The sequence below is a fragment of the Conger conger genome, chromosome 9, assembly GCF_963514075.1.
Source record: "Conger conger chromosome 9, fConCon1.1, whole genome shotgun sequence".
NCBI classification, from domain to species: Eukaryota; Metazoa; Chordata; class Actinopteri; order Anguilliformes; family Congridae; genus Conger; species Conger conger.
In genome coordinates, this window is record NC_083768.1 from 25,497,083 (window position 1) to 25,514,349 (window position 17,267).

At 49.8% G+C, this 17,267-nt stretch overlaps 1 protein-coding gene across 1 annotated transcript in view; it reads right to left on the reverse strand.

Annotated features, from left to right (window-relative positions):
• clasp2 (cytoplasmic linker associated protein 2) overlaps positions 1 to 17,267 on the reverse strand; it is a 77,054-nt gene that overhangs the window by 36,875 nt on the left and 22,912 nt on the right. The window contains exons 7-8 of the mRNA XM_061255105.1: positions 14,771 to 14,841; positions 349 to 489 (exon numbers count right to left, since the gene is read on the reverse strand). Coding sequence (XP_061111089.1) covers positions 349 to 489; positions 14,771 to 14,841 — 212 coding nt within the window. The remainder of the gene's footprint in view (positions 1 to 348; positions 490 to 14,770; positions 14,842 to 17,267) is intronic.

Below are 17,267 nucleotides of genomic sequence, written 5' to 3' on the forward strand. Positions count from 1 at the left end.
TCATTTCCTTCAGCCCTCAAAGGAGGGAATTATGACACCTGGCATTGAGCACATTCATTATTCGGTCAGTCAGGATTCATAATGACAGGGACAGAAGTTTCCGGGCTTTTAAATGCCCTTCTAACGCCGTGTATCTTTCGTATTATTTACGGTCCTGCTGACCGCCAGTAAAAGTTGACCTCGCTGCCCGTGAAAGCTGATAGGCCGTATGCAGAAGGAACAGGACCGGCGCTCTGGTTGCGGGGGGGGTTGAGTATAGGGATGTTAGAAACCATGCAGATATCAAACACCGCACCGTGAATGAGAACCCTTCCCTTACTCCATCACCGTGGGAACGGCGGGCCTCACCTCCGGGCTTGGTGGCGGCGGCGCTCGGCCTGCGGGAGGCGCTCTGGCTCGCGGGCTTCTTGGCGGCCGGGACCTTGAAGGCCGGCTGGGCGGAGGAGGACCGGCTCCCGTCCACAGAATCGTCATCCTCAAAACTTTTGTCTGGAGAGGAGGAGAGAGGGAGAAAGAGAGAGGGAGGGAGAGAGAGAAAGAGAGAGACAGAGAGAGAGAAAAGAAGAGGGAAGAGAGAGGAGAAGAGGCTGTCAGGACAGAGGCAGCTATCGGGCTGGGAGCCACCAGAGGGGTCAATAGTGATTATCTGTCCAGGTCAGCAGCGTGGAGTGGGGCCTGCTGGCAATAAGGACACCAGCAATGCAGCAATAAACACTAAAACAGCCCCAGAGCCTGCTACGGTCTCACATACTGTAACAGCACCGGCTGCATAACACACATCCACCCACACACCCACCCGCAAGCACACAGCCGCACACACACACACAAGTGCATACAGACGCAGACATAAACGCGCACCCGCAAGCACACACAGCCGCACACGCACACGGACAGGCACACGGACAGGCACACGGACAGGCACACGGACAGGCACACACACCAAACCCCTACCACATCAGATAAACTAGAGCACCGTCAACTTGTAAATGCCGAAACGCATCCGTCTCCGTGACAACCAGGCTGTCATATAGAGAAATGCACCAAAGCGCTTACCGCGACCTGCGGCAGCCAACACCCCGCACGTAAACCCAACGCCCCCAGACCGCAGACCCTGTCCTCCCCTCGCAAACAGCACCAGGGCCCCTTCCCCCGACCGCCCCCTCCCCTCCCCGCCGCCCCCCTCCCCCGCCCCGCTCCTGCCCCGCCCCGCCGCGCCCCGCCCCGCTCCACTCACAGTCGCAGATCTTCTTGCAGATAAGACGCCGCATGCTTTCCGCAGATCTGAACAGCAGGAGCGGCAGGAGGAGCGGGAGGAGAGGGGGAGGGGTGCTGGGGCCTCCCCAGGGCTCACGCTCCGCTGTCCCGTCCCGGAACAGTGGGGTGGGGAGGGAGTTACGCGGCGGGACGCAGGCAAAGAAGGAAAGACACACTCCCGCGGGCTGCGCTCGCCGAAAACTCCACCCAGGCTTGTGCCGGCATTTTTCTTAAACGCCCTCCCCTCCACCCTCCTCTCTTCCCCCTCCTCCCCTAGGGGCCAAACAGCCAATCGGTGAGCGGGTGACATCATGCTGTTGCAGCCAGTGCAGTAGCGGAGCGCTGCGTTTCTAACCCCTCCCCTCAGGAGGCGGACCCTCAGCGCCTCACAGACAGAGGAAACCCAGACCAGATTTTACCAGAGTAACAGAGACACACCCCCACACACACAGCAGACAAAGGCTGGCCAGGCCCTGCTGGCCAGTGCATGTGTGTGTGTGTGTGTGTGAATGTGAATGTGAATGTGAATGTGTTTGTGTTTGTGTTTGTGTTTGTGTGTGTGTGAGTGTGTGTGTGAGTGTGTGTGTGAGTGTGTGTGAGTGTGTGTGAGTGTGGGTGAGTGTGAGTGTGAGTGTGTGTGCGTGTGTGTGTGTGTGTGTGTGTCAGTGTCTTTTACAAGGACACTGGAAACATGGCCCAATTCCCACAGGGTACCCCGAGGAAATGTAGAGAGAGTGAGAGAGAAAGTGATGGAGGCTGTGCTTTCCTCAGGTTAGTAACAGGAGGCCTCTCTCAGGACTCTGTGTGTCTCTCTCAGGACTCTGTGTGTCTCTCTCAGGACTCTGTGTGTCTCTCTCAGGACTCTGTGTGTCTCTCTCAGGACTCTGTGTGTCTCTCTCAGGACTCTGTGTGTCTCTCTCAGGACTCTGTGTCTCTCTCTCAGGACTCTGTGTCTCTCTCTCAGGACTCTGTGTCTCTCTCTCAGGACTCTGTGTCTCTCTGTGTGCCTCTCTCAGGACTCTGTGCCTCTCTCCGGCAGAACGAGTGCAGTGTCTGTTTTTCGGAGCCTCTTCCACGGTTACAGACCGCTGAGTCTGTGGCGTGTGTCTGGTCAGGCCCCGCGAGACGGCCTGCCGGGAGCAGCTGACAGCAGCGATCCCTGGGGGAAGTCTGCTGTGCCTGTTGCCATGACAACGCGCGGAGACGTCCCCTGGGGATGGGCAGGTGGCTCTCAGTGTGTCTGCTGATGCTGCTCCACACGCCCGTCTCACAGCGCCCATAACGAATAACCTCCCGTGACCTTTACTTCACACACTGCAACCACCACTGTTTCCTCTTCTCCATCAATGGCGCTGCCGTTTGAATATTTACATCAACACTCAACAGCCAATCGGAAACGAGATCTCACCGTCAGGCTTCTGCCTGCCACACTTTCGTTTTCATGCTGACGGTGCAGTCATGTGATCTTCCCTTTCTAATTAATCATTCAAAGCATTCCCTGATGTTTCAGTCACGTGAACCCCATTTTGTTTCCAATGGCATGACATCCTAACATCCTGATAAACAGAAGAGCGAATGCGCTAAATCGTAGTAATCGCAGCTTTTTTAACGCTGAATAATTAGCTAGTGTCTCAAAGTGACACTAACTTTTTTGCCAAACTTTTATTTGTTTTTTTATTTATTTATTTATTTATTTATTTTTTCACCTCACAGCCTGGACATTACAATGGAGCACATTTTAAAACACGCACTTCCCAACAACTTTTGAAAATGTGATTTTACCAGTTCTGAATAAATATCAACAGGCAGTTTTGGATGGAGCAGGTGATAACGAGCTCAGGAGAAACATGGAAAACTGACCATGAAGATCATTAATCATTAGCCAAGATTCTCATCTTAAATGACACTGCTAGGCAGACGTTAAGAGCGACACAGCCTACAGGAGACCTGTGTTGTGCCTGATCTGAACATAACTGAACACGCTTCACAATACGGTCTTCACCCCCTGGCACGATGGCCCCAAAGGTAAGACCTGACATTTGATATTATGAGTATCCACTGACATACAATCTTAACCGTGCGCGCACACACACACAGGAGATGACAGGCTAGAGAAGCGTTGCCATGGAAACTCACTGGTACTCAGAGACAGTGGGGTCTGAGACAAGGGGAGGGGCTCAGAACCTGCTTTCTCTGTAAAAGTGTAACAAGACCCTTTAATACACCCCCCATCTGCTCAAACAAACTGCTGACCTGCACTAATAATTCACCTGGGACTACATGAATAGCACAACACAACAGTGTGTGCACACAATTTCTGGATCTGAGCGTGTGTGCGTGTGCATGCATTTAAGAATGACTATGTGAGCCTGTGTGTGTGCGTGAGTGTGTGTGTGCGTGTGTGCGTGTGTGTGTGTGTATGTGTGTTTTTATGTGTGCGCGCGTGTGTGTGTGTGTGTATGTGTGCGTTTTTGTGTGTGTGCGTGTGTTTATGTGTGTGTGTGTGTGTGTGTTTATGTGTGTGTGTGTTTTTGTGTGTGTGTGTGTGTGTGCGTGTGTGTGTGTGTGCGTGCGTGTGTGTGCGTGTGTGTGCGCGTGTGTGTGTTTGTGTGTGTGTGCGTGCGTGTGTGTGTGTTTTTGTGTGTGTGTGTGTGTGTGTGTTTTTGTGTGTGTGTGTGTGTGTGTGTGTGTGTGTGTGTGTTTTTGTGTGTGTGTGTGTGTGTATGTGTGTGTTTTTGTGTGTGTGTGTGTGTGTGTGTGTGTGTGTGTGCACCAGTGGCTGATTAACTGAGCTCACTTGATGGCAGCCCTTCTCTGCTTTTGATTCCTCCCTACAGTACAGGATCAAATGTGTGCTCAAGAGGGGACTAGTTACTGCACAATACAGCCCCTGTAAATTACCTGCCAATTTCAATATCCCTAGAAAAAATTATGTCCCAATGATGTCAACGGTTTCTTTTCTCCTTTATTGGGGGCAATTTAATTATTAGATTCTGTGCAACACAGACATCTGTACCAGAGACAGTCTTGCATCCTGTTTTCTCTGAATCAATACCAAAACTGTCCACACAATGGCAGCACTAGATTTGCTCCTCAGCACGAAGACCCCTCACTGATCCTACTCTCCACACTCAGGCTGTGTAAAGTAAGCCTGAGTTATAGCACTACAGATCTGGGACCTGTGGTAAACCCTGTAGGGGTGTAGAGGCTGTCACAACTCTGCATGACAGTCAGGGAACCATTCCCCGGAGCTCTCTCCAGGTGAAAACACAAGCCTCAGAACATGAACTTCATGACCTGACGAAGGCACAGATACACAGAGAGTGACTCACACAGCAGCAATAACCCAATAATTACACCATCACCACAGAATGAAACAGGCACAGAAATACTATTTAGTTTCAAACTGCATTTGAATGCAGCTATGAAAGCAGCCTGCAGTGGTAACTCCATCGGAATGCTAGGTATAGCAGCCCCCCGCCCCAAACCTCAACAGACCTTTTCCTTTCTGCACTTCTGTAAACTCTGTAAAGCGTCTGTGTCAGTTTTCTGTCTAACAAATAAGCGCTACACAAATTCAATATGGAATTGAATTTCCATATGTCCATAACCAGACTGGGAGGGAAAAAAGAATAAATTCCATTGGAGAGTCACTGAGTGGGGCGTTCAGAAAGAGGCCAGAAAGCAGTCGGGAGAGGGAATGGCATGGCCGCGCACAACCTCCCCGCCACGCCGTAAACGCATCAGACAGACCGCTGAGGAGACAGGGAGGAGGGGGAGGCGGCGCAGACGTCCGGACTCCAGTCCAGAGCTCCACATGATTTACGCACCGTGATGCATCTCTCAGACCGGACCGGCCAGACAGAGGAGAGGAGAGGCAGGGGAGCCTTCTGCTGTCTGTTTTAGCAATAAACAAAATCAATAACCTGTTATTTACTTTTGCGTTTTTATAATAAAAGCTTGTGCCGTCTGTTTTATCAATAACCCGTTATTTACTTTTTGTTTTTTATAATAAAAGCTTGTGCTGTCTGTTTTATCAATAACCAAAATCAATAACCCATTATTTACTTTTTGTTTTTATAATAAAAACTTGTGCTGTCTGTTTTATCAATAACCAAAATCAATAACCCATTATTTACTTTTTGTTTTTATAATAAAAACTTGTGCTGTCTGTTTTATCAATAACCAAAAGCAATAACCCATTATTTACTTTTCATTTTTATAATAACAGCATGCACTGTCTTTTTTATCAATAACCAGTTATTTATTTTTCTTTTTTTATAATAAAAAGCCAGTCTGTAACTTTTTTTGCTGACTGGGCAAAATTCCCTCTGTAATTTGGTTCAGTCCTGAAACTTCCGATCAATCACACAGGACACTGTGATGGGGGGGGGGGGGGGGGACACACAGACATTTTTAGACATGCCAAGCCACACACAAGATGAAGTCAAGTTGGAAAATCAAAATCATCCACCATACAACTGCTTTTTCTGCAGCCTAAACTAGAAACAGCTGACATCAATGAGCATTCGATCCAGAGTCACAACTCAATGCACCAAAACTTGAGCTATCACCCTATATCCCCTGAATTGCTCTGGTAACCCAGCAAAGATCAATCACACAGCCGTAGCCATTTGAGTGGGAGTGTGTGAGAATGTGTGTGCGTTTGTGGGCATGTGGGAGTGCGTGGTCCGGCATGTTCTAATAAACACACACGTACAGGGAGAGCATAGCTCTTAGTCATGCTCCAGCTGAGACACCATACTGCTGCCGCCACCCCAGGTCTGCAGGGGTACGGCCCTCACGTTCCATTTATCCATTTAAGGTGTAAGATCAGAAATATGTGATTAGAATGTTCTTAACTGAACATTCTTATCACAAATATGTGATGAGCATGTGCTTAACCGAAAATTCCAATCATAAATATGTGATTAGAATTTTCTCACCTGAACATTCTAATGCTGATGTAACAATCACTACTGGAAATCGAAATCAATGGTGTCGACACAGGCTTAGAATTTTGAACAAACACTCCAAAAACTGTTTAAAACTGCTTCTGCCGAGAAACAATCACCCTCTGCTAACAGGAGCCTCCCATAAGGAAGCCACTGCACTCGCCTGGGCAGGGTGTCACGTTACCTCACACCGGTAACCTGAGCACAGGGAGAGCAGTCAACACAGAGCGCAGCCAGCTTTAATCTCCGTGCCAGGGTCAGGGCTGAGAACACAAAGCTGGGGTGGTCTGAAGGGCCCCTCTGAGGGCCTGAACTGGCCAGCCTTTCCCAACACATGCCCCAAGAGCCCTGAGCCAGTGAACAGCCAACGTCCTGTACTGGCCAGCCTTTCCCAACACATGCCCCAAGAGCCCTGAGCCAGTGAACAGCCAATGTCCTGTACTTGGGATTGTGTGGGTCATTCGCTCCCCATAGCTGCAGCAGACCCTGCAGGTTAGCATCTGCCTTTAGTGAGAGATACAGCACTCCCCACCTGCGCTAGCTCTCCTGCAGTATGTAGTGTCAAAAAATACCAGTCACTGGCTTACAGGCCAGTACTGCAGCCTGGGAAGCATACAGAGGTAAGGTGGCTGCAAGCTGTACTACAATAATAGTAGAGTAGTACACACAATTGTACATCAGAAAGAGCATGTGTATTCATGAGAGGCAACTACTAGAGCCAGAGTATGTATGTGTACGCAGGAGCGTTTTCTGTGTGTGTGTGCGTGTGTGTGTGTGTGTGTGTGTGTGTGTGTGTATGCAGGAGCGTTCTGTATATGTGTGTGTGTGTGTTCCTGTTTGTGTGTGTGCGAGCATACACTGTGTGTGTGTGTATGCAGGAGCGTTCTGTATATGTGTGTGTGTGTTCCTGTTTGTGTGTGTGCAAGCATACACTGTGTCTGGGTGTGTATGTAGGAGTGGTCTGTATGTGTGTGTATATGCAGGAGAGTTCTGTATGTGTGTGTGTGTGTGTGTGTGTGTGTGTGTCTGTGTGTATATGCAGGAGAGTTCTGTATGCGTGTGTGTGTGTGCATGCAGGAGAGTACTGTGTGTGTGTGTGTGTGTGTGTGTGTGTGTGTGTGTGTGTGTGTGTGTGCGCGTGTTTGTGTGTATGTGTGTGTATATGCAGGAGTGTTCTGTGTGTGTGTGTGTGTGTGTGCGTGTGTGATGGTGCATGACGGAAACTGATGAACAGGAAGTGCCAGGAAATAACCATAATCATACTCATAATCATATCAGAACCAATGCAAGCCAATCTGTATGTGTGTGTTTGTGTGTATGTGTGTGTGTGTATGCAGGAGCGTTCTGTATGTGTGTGTGTGTGTGTGTGTGTGTGTATACCGGAGAGTTCTGTATGTGTGCGTGTTTATGTGTGCGTGCGCATACACATTGTCTGTGTAATGTAATGGCGGTGTGGTGTGGCCCAGCAGAACGCCCCACAGCTGAGGGTGAATCAGCAGGGTCTGCTGTGCTCTTTCAGCTCTAATCTGGTTACTGCAGCATAATAGCCAGCGTGGCCTAATCCCCCATTACAGAGCAACTCAGCCTGTCTGCACACACAACCTGCAAATCCCTGCTCTGAGCCAACCACTGCTACAGCCACTAAAGCACCTTCAGCCTCAGCTCCGAGTGACACACGCACACACGCGCAGACGCGCTCGCGCACACACGCACACGCGCGCGGACACACACAATCAAACATGCAAACACACACCCCACTTCACTGTGCTCACACTTTTGAGTGGGAACCATAACATAATCAAACTCTGCTCAGGAAATCATTCTGAGGATTCCAAGAAAGCTGGCCCACTCACTTAAATTCCACAGGTGCAACTCAGACTGTTTTCACACAAAAAAGGCTGGATTCAAAGTCATGCCAAAAACCTTAAATCCAGGATGATCCAGACCTGTGAATTAACCCACAGAGGTGAACGTTTAAAAAAAGCACAGATGAGACATCATAAAAATCTCACAATTGCTCTCTTAAACCCCATTCCAACACCGCAGAATCTCTCTCTCAAACATACCTGAACAGTACAGAGTAGAATACCTCCCTCTGCTGCCCTAATTTAACAGTACAGAACTCCCATCCCCTTCCCTAACATCTAAATCTGGAATATGTGATTGGTTACCCGTGAGAGCCAAGGAAAACTACTTTCACACAGGCCGTTGTACAGAATTTCATACAAAATAACTGCTCTGCTTGTTTTCGTTGTGTTGTTTCATGAGGGAGGGGCAGATTCTCTTATTTGGAAATGCGGTAACATTAATTGCATGATGTTCCCTTGGTGCTACTCTCACATGTACAGGGGGAACTGCAGTTGAAGCCTGTGTGTTCCCACACTGCATTTGCTCACAGTTCTCACAACTTCATCAATCACACACACACACACACACACACACACACACACACACACACACACACACAGAGTACTACAGGTGAGCTAGCAAAAGTGGCAGAGGGGTATCTCTGATTTTAGAACAACTGGTAACCTGCACAACTGCTCCACCACCAACCAATGTCATGTTCCACACCTCAGGGCACAAGCGAATGGTATTTGAGGAAGGTGAGACGGGGCAGTTGGGTTGGAAGCCCTGCTGGGGGCAATGACACACTGTGTGCTACATTCCATAGCTCAGGTGCCACAGCTAACGGACGCGCACGCACGCACGCACACACGCACACACACACACGCGCGCGCACACACACACGCGCACACCCCCGGGGCTGTGGGGACCGCTCACACAGCATCTGCTCTCCGTGGGCGCATGGGGGACTGCTGCACATTCACACAGCTGCACAAACCTCCTTATCGGTTTCCGTCTGCTGAATCAGACGGAATCTGACTCTCTGCTCTACAGAGTCCACTCAGTCTGCTACAGAGCCACACACTGTCTGTGTTATTCCTCTCAGTCCACATTACATTAAATCTTACTTTCTATTACTAAAAACCTGTCCTGATATCACTGGTTTCTTGGTACAGTATCATTTCCATGAGTGTGTGAGTGCAGGTGTGATGGTGCATGACGGAAACTGATGAACAGGAAGTGCCAGGAAATAACCATAATCATACTCATAATCATATCAGAGCCAATCATAATCAATCTGTTCTCAAGCACAGCAGACAAAACAGTGCAGATAGTAAACAAAATTCAAACACTACAGACACTACAAAGCCAGATCCACCTTAAGAACCTGAAACCCATTCAAGAAACCTTATCACTCGAGTGCGAACTCCGAACACACTTCTGAGAAGACAACTTTTGTGCTGAACTGAACTTTTGTCCACCTTAAGAAGCTCATTCAGGAGACCTCATCTCTGCCTTGAAGCAGAGAGTGACACACTTCTGACAGACAAACACACTCTACTGCCCCGCTGAGAGCCAGAGAGAGAGAGAGAGAGAGAGAGAGAGAGAGAGAGAGTCAGTGGGGACAGCGGGGCAGTACATTACAGTCACTTAGCAGACGTCTCATCCGCGGTGATTTACAGGGTAATAGAACATAAGTGCATCCAGCAGGGCTATGTGAGCAACAGGGCCAGGCCTGGCTAACCGCATTCCTGCAGCAGAGGGAGTACGTGCAGTACAGTAGGCCTGCTAAATATAAGTTCTATATAAATATACCTTATGCCAACCGAGAACCATCGCATAAATAACCCATTCACACAGCCAACGTCCATATAAACCGTGTTGCAACGTTGCTGAAGCTATACACATCACAGGAGAGTGCTTGGGTCGTAACAGGGGTGAAGTGTGAAAAGGCAGTTCTTCAGTCCGAGTCAGAAAACGGGCAGTGACTCAGGTGAAAGTATGTGTGAAAACAGCCCCCCGCCCCCCACCCAAACAGAGAAGCCCCCCCCCCAATGTGGGTTCTGTAAAGCAGGGAGATTCAGGGAGATTCTTTACTGTGGAAAGGGGGGGGAAAAAAGCACAAGATTTTCCAGTGAGCTCACTCCAAATAATCTCCCCATTCTGTCTCACAACCCCCCTCTGTAGCGCACCCTCTCTTTCACCCGCTTAGTTCCACATCATTCTCACAGCCTTTTGCTCTTTATCTCTCTCCCGACTCCCCCCCATCCCTCTCTCTCAAACTGAAGTCCTCGGAAAGCGGAGAAAAGGGAAACCTAAAGGATTTAACTAAACACTCTGAGGAGAGTTGATCTTTTCCACTTATTTCCTGTGCCAAAAGACACAAAGGAAAGTTCTGGAACACAAGGCAATGCATCTGCTGCCCTTCACCTAGAACAACCGGGAGAGTTAAGTCCCTTTAAGAGAGAGCAGGGGGGCGAGGCAGAAACCGAAACCTTGAACAGGCGATGAAAGCCACGGAGCTAAGCTGACACGCATCAGTGACATCAGAGGAAGTCCCACTGCAGAGCTCCCGGGATGTCACAGGTCCTCTCTGCAGGGAGTATTGGTCAGCGTGGGGATGGTGAGAGGCAGTCAGGGGGGTCCTGGACACACAAGCCCGTCTCTGTTCAGCACGGGACCCCACGGTGCCCATGGCTGAGTGTGTGTGGGGGGGGGGAGAGAAGTGAAAGGAAACACCGAATGGAGGAGGTCTGTCCTGAGTCCAGGAGGAGAAGCCTGTGTGTGTGTGTGTGTGCGCGTGCATGTGTGTGTGTGTGTGTGTGTGTGTGTGTGTGTGTGTGTGTGTGTCTGGCCTATTCCAATGCACTCAGTGACACTCCAAATCACTAGGCGCCTTTCCCAGTGTGTGAATTTGTAAGCCACACTGTTCTTAAAGGGGAACGAAAAAAAAAAAACCCCCACTAAAAATACAAGCTCACTCAATCCCACCAGCATAAATAACACAGGCCTGTTGGATGCCCCTGTACACACCAATAAACCTCCCGCAACCCCTCGCCCCGCTCATCCCCTGACCCCGTCCTGCTTTGGGACCGAATCGCTCTCAGAGCAGAAGACACAAGCTGCTCCCCTGTGTAAGCGCGTGCGCTCGGCCAGCGGGATCACAAACGCACTCACCCAGTCCGTCGTCCCCCGCTGCCATGGCGACGGAGCGGAGCGGGGACTGCTGGCGTGTCGATAGCGATCGCGTCTCCGTTCCTCCTGTATCCCTCCTCTCCCTCCCCACACGACCACCGGACCAACGTGGCTCCCCCTCACCCCGAGATCTACTCCACACTCCTCCTCTATCCCCTCTCTCTCTCTATCCTTCTCTCACTCAGTCACTCTCTCTCGCTATTGATCTCCGACTCACTCTCTCTGTCCCTCTCGCTCTCTCTCAATCACAGTAATCAGGAACAGCTGCTCCAGCTCTTCAAAATAAAAGTCCCACAGAGAGAGTACACAACACTGCTTCCCTCCTAGTCTTAACCCCCTCCTCCTCCCTTTCTCCCTCCACCGTCTGCCCCTCCCCTTTCTCCTCCTCAGTCTCCTGCCCTGTTCTGAACCTCCATCTGAAAGATTACAGCAGTTCAGCTGGAGAACTGTCAAACCAAAGAATCTATTGTTTGCAGTGAACTAGAATTTAACTTTCTAATTAAGAGTAATTGCCATGGAAAATAAATCCTCACTCTCTCACACTTATTCTATTTCAATTTCGAATGCTTCACATACAACGTACATATTGGGAGTAAATTTATATCTGTAACAAAATAAATTTGGTTATTATACCGCCTCAGTGTTGCTCTGACACTCATTCAGGAGGTTGTGTCATACAGGAGAAGAGGCTTTTTGTATGTTTGTTTCTCTTGGTGCACCCTGATCCCAGCAGTCATCAGGCACACAGACAGACAGTCAGGGAGCAGACAGCGAGTCTGTGCGAGAGTAAAAACACTCCCCTTCACTAGAGTGGGAGGAGGAGCAGTGGTCCACAGGGAGATGTATTTCTACATATTCTGACCGCTCCTTCCTGAAACGGACACCCCCACACAAACCCCCCACCCCGAGGCGCTCAGACTGTGGCAGACAAGCTCAGGGGGTGAATCAGCCCTCCAGCCCAGAAGGCCTGAGACACCCTCATATGGAGAACGTTCCAGAAAAGCAGAGTCACACAAACACAGAGCAGTAAGCACAGAGGGTGGTTCTCCCCACGCTGCTCAGTAAGGTCAGAGAGGCTAATGGGAACATCGGAACAGGGCCGTGCCTGCAGGCTGCCCCTGGCTACATTAAACAGCTCTGCGTCTCCATACCCACATACACACGGTAGTTAGTACCTGGTTAGTACCAAGGTTCAACGTCCAACCTCTTAACGTTTCCCGCCAGCTCACGACAAACCGGCAGCCAGGAGAATCCCCTCTCCCAGAACACAAATAACCGGGAGAGCACGGATCTGCCCGGCGGCAGGGGAAGTCCCAGCACCAGGCCGGGACAGACCTGCAGCCAGCAGCAGAAATAGACTTTCTGAAGTCACGTTCCTGCTGGAGTCTGCAGACCAAGAAACCACGGCCCACCGGACCTGCCGCTGATAACCCAGGAAGCATCACCAATGCACTCTCCCTCCTGAGAAACCAACGTAACACTCCAGTCTGTGTATGTGGGCAGTGGGTCCAAAACCCATACACTGCTATGTAGGTCTGTAGTCGGGTAACATTAATTACATGCGCTGCCTCAGAATCCCTGGATAACATACAGTTTAATATCTTCATGTGATATTTCAGCATAGGCCAATTTTCAGTTAGACAGACACCAGTTTGAACCTGCATAGAATAATCTTCTATCCAGTTTAAATTTGGCATCAATATAGCTTTGCTGTCCTCTCTGAATTCATCCTCCCTGTTGAGAATTCTTCCATAATGGTATGAGTTTCTGACCATGTCCACAGGATTGCAGGTGAACCAGCAAAGGCAACAGCTGTAATGGCCCATAGTCCACCAGCAGGAGTCCTTGCATAGCAACTGTTGTCAGGGGTGGTTACGTACCACATCCACAGGCTGGTTACATAGCAGTGGCCTACACCCTATCATCAGCGGTGGTTGCGTAGCAACGACCAATGTCCCCCTCACTGGGGGGTAACACATTAATGGCCTATGTCCTGTTGTTAGGGGCGGTTAAATGGAAACGGTGTATGCATGTTCAACAGGGCTGCTTAAGAATAGCCTACATCCCCTCATCAGTAGGGCACCTTAGAAACTGCCATCAGCTTTCAGATGGTTGCCCAGAAGCACAAAAATGCTTACAAGAAAGCCTCACTAATCCAAATAACCTTCTCCTTAGAGGTTCCTCAGCCCTGCCTACATTTCTTATAAGAGGGGACCGAGCAAAGCTCTGCCTCACCAAAGCACCAAAGCACCAAAGCCAAGGTGAGGCCCAGAATGGCCCAGACTGTGAGCTGAAGTTTCCTGCCCAAAAGTGACCTCTTCACTGCAGGAGGTGCAATTCACCTAATATCACCAAGAGAGTCACAACACAAACTTATAACCTGCACGGTAATTTCTGCAGCTTATAGAATATGAACATACAGGAATCTCAGTTAAAAGGATGTACATGCAATGGAATCTCACAGTTAAAAAGGTGTAAACACACTGTAATCTCAGAGTTAAGATGGTAAACACACTGGAATCTCATGTTTAAGAGTTTAAACCTGCTAGAACTGCATAGTGATAGCTTTGTTTTTTGTTGCTCCTGGGGAATGACTGCATCCTTTCAAAAAACGAATCTCTCTCGCTCTCAGGCCTTCCTCCGAGGCTACAGACCACACAAAACCAACAGGGATTCAGACCACTCCACACCTCCCAATCACAGGAGAGCTCATTGCATGTTCCAGCACCAAATGGAGGTGTTACCGCAGGGAAGAGCGTTCTGTTGATTAGCCTTAGGAGACACCAGCACGTTTTCCACAACAGTTCCATTCACCACCAACACGGTGTCTTCGGCCTGTGGGGACCTCGATGTGACCACACGGTACGGGACTTGCCCAGTGGCATTAAGGCAGCAGGTTTAAGTCCCGGGTGTGCTGCTCCACACCAATGTACTTAAAGAAGGCATATGAGCAAGGTATTTAACTCAAGACATAAAGCCATGCCATCGCCATTCTGACTTTAAAATGACTCCACCACTGTAAATGCAATATCCTCCTCCAATGATTCTTCCGAAATATTTGTATTTAAAATAACTGTTCTCAAATTTTTTTTAAATCAACGCAGGCAGTTGGTGCCATTTTCTTCCCCAAAATCCCCCGCCAGACAATAGGCAGCAGGTTCTGATACACAAATGTGTGGCTCTCAACTCTGGCATACTACTCAGTAACTGAATAGCGAACGCTCTGTCAAAGTACTGTCAAAACTAATTCAGCACATACAATCACTCAAAACTCATACGCAATTCTGTGATGAAGTTTGGATTATGGGTGTTCTAGCAGTATTGCCAGCATACGCACATCCAGTTGTGTTGTAGTAGTACAAATTACTGTAAAAGGGGGCAAAAACACGGCCTTTCTAGTGTTAAACTGAGCAGAGCCATCTGAGGCTGCCAGCACATCTGGAACAATTTAGCCTGGCAAAGAAGATGGAAAAAACCCAGCTTAATTAATAAATGATCAAACGAACAAAGAGACTCACCATTGCTGAGGCTCAGAGCCATGTTTCCAGAGTTCAGCACTTCATCAAACTTGCCCAGTATCGCTTGCAACCTGCAGATGGGAAAAAAATACCAGAGTTAGGTCTCAGTATCGGAGAACACGACTCAGGTAGCCAAAAACACTAAAACATTTGAAAACTCTCCAGACTGTAGTCCTGCGTCTGTTTATAAGTTGATGGAAAGAGTTCCATCGCGAGGGCTTATGCGAGGCTCTTGGAGAGACGTCACAGAAACACAAACCCAGCCTTCCGCCCTCTGCCAGCTCGCAGACCAGCGTCACCGCGATCCCAACACCGAGGAGCCTTCCCTGGCACAGCGCAGCAAAAACATACCGCTCAACCGCCGCTCACAGAAACAATCTCTCCCGCTAAACTCAAACACGGAGCAGAACCCAGGGAGCGCGGGCGCACGGTACGTACCTCAGACCGGGGCTAACGCTGCAGGTGCTGTAAAAATCAGCGCAGCCCCAGAGACCGGAGGGCTTCTGTAAAACACCGTGACCGATTTAGAATCCCTCGCCTCGCCTTCCCTCCAGCCCAGAACACAGCGCTGTCCCGCCCGCCCCGACGCTGTCTCCAAACGCGCACCCCGCGGGGGAGGGGAAAGGGTTAACGACGAGAGCCGTCGTGACGACGTGTGACGGGCAGCTCCTGGCTCCTTTACATAACCTCCTGACTGATACACACACACACACGCACGCACGCTGAGGAACAGCAGCACGTCTTAAATCTCACTGTGGGCGGCGGGGCTTCAGGCCTGTCAGCTGACGCGGCATGTCCCGCCTCCCGCTCTCCCTCTGTGGCACTCGTCGCCGTGTTGACTGGGATTAGGAGAGAGGCAGTCAGCTGACTTCAGCTGCTCAGACGGAGAACCCAAACACGGCGAGCGTCTCTTCCTGTTACTCCACTGCCCGAGTCTCTCGCTCTGGCGTTCTCCCTCTCTCTCGCTCATAACATGAGCTCTGCCATTTCCTGCCATTTCAGTCACAGCCCCACACACAGAACCAGAGCAGATCCCATGCTGATATCACTGCAGAGACATATCAACGAGCCACAATCGTCACACCTTTTTGTGGAGGGAAATTAAGCTTCTGGCAGGAAGACGAAAATTTTCTTTCACTCAGGATTTTTTTCCCCTCTGGAGGAAACGTGAGCAATGAGCAGCAGAGGAATCTGGGTAGGGAAGCATGCAGGTATGCTCAAAACTGTTCCCTTCCCCCCCCCCCACAATTCATAAATGGAAATTTCTGTTAAGAACACTAGTTTGACATTTCCGCACAATTGCGCAACAGGGACTTCATATTTCAACAGCCTTTAATGCATCCATTTTGTGGGAGCTGAGGTAGAATGGCGTTCTCTGGTCCCCGGTTATACAGAGAAACTGAGCAGCAACGAACCCCCCTCCCTAGCAGGGCCTCGATGGTCACCTCCCGCGTGCGGTACCCCCTGCACGCACCCCTACCCCCCCGCCTCCCAGCCTGGCTTACCATGGCTCTCTCCCCCTTCCTCCATTTCATCTGGAGCGGCGCCACCGAACAGCCCTGCGGCCATATTTCACATAACACGGCTCTGCCAGAGACGCTCGCCGTATATAAATAAGTATACTCATATTTGAACGGCTTAAATATTTGAACAGTTAAATGCCACACGGAGCTAGCAATAGCCACCGGCAAGTAATATGAAGTTATAGTTCCTTTACGGTACATAAACATCTGGTGCTATCCAAAGGGCATGCAGTATTCCCACACCAGAAATGTTCATTAAAGTGTATGTGCGCTAGGCCATGGAAACAAACAGTCATGCATAACTATTGAATATACTGTTGTATTGACAGAGCCACACAAATTGCAGCAGTATGTAAATCATGCTCACACAGACGCGAGTAGGAGGAAGACTCACGACGTGCAGCAGGGGTCCCTAGCGCGTAGCTGGACGTTGTAATTCAGGCTGACTGAAAGGCTCCTGCCCCTGGCCATGCTAAAGCTAACTCTGAATTAGCCTGCAGGGCTGCCAGCCAGGCCACAGTAGACCAGGGGGCCGTCCGTGCACAATAACAGCTCCCCACCGCAGCAAATTCTTAAAACAGAGCCAGAAACTCACGCTCACGAGTCTGTAACAGCTTTCCAGAGTTCCACAGAGATCTCCGAACTCACAGGACACTGCAGAAACCTCCCATCTGCACACCAGCACTGGATACAGACATGCTGAGCGGAGGCGCCAGCTAAGACACTAATCTTAATAACCCCCAATTTCAAAGGTATTCTGGAATACTGGTATCAGAGTTTGAATCGTACATCTCATGTACCGAACCGAGAAGCCCCCCCTCAGTGCCCTCCAAATCTCCTCATATCTCCTCATCTCCACAACAACCACGTCGGCTCCAGGGCGCATAATTAAATCAGCCTGAGGACGTCGCTGCAGAGAGCCCACTGGCTCCACACCAGAGGAGCACAGAGCAGGACTGCACAGAGAGGAGAAA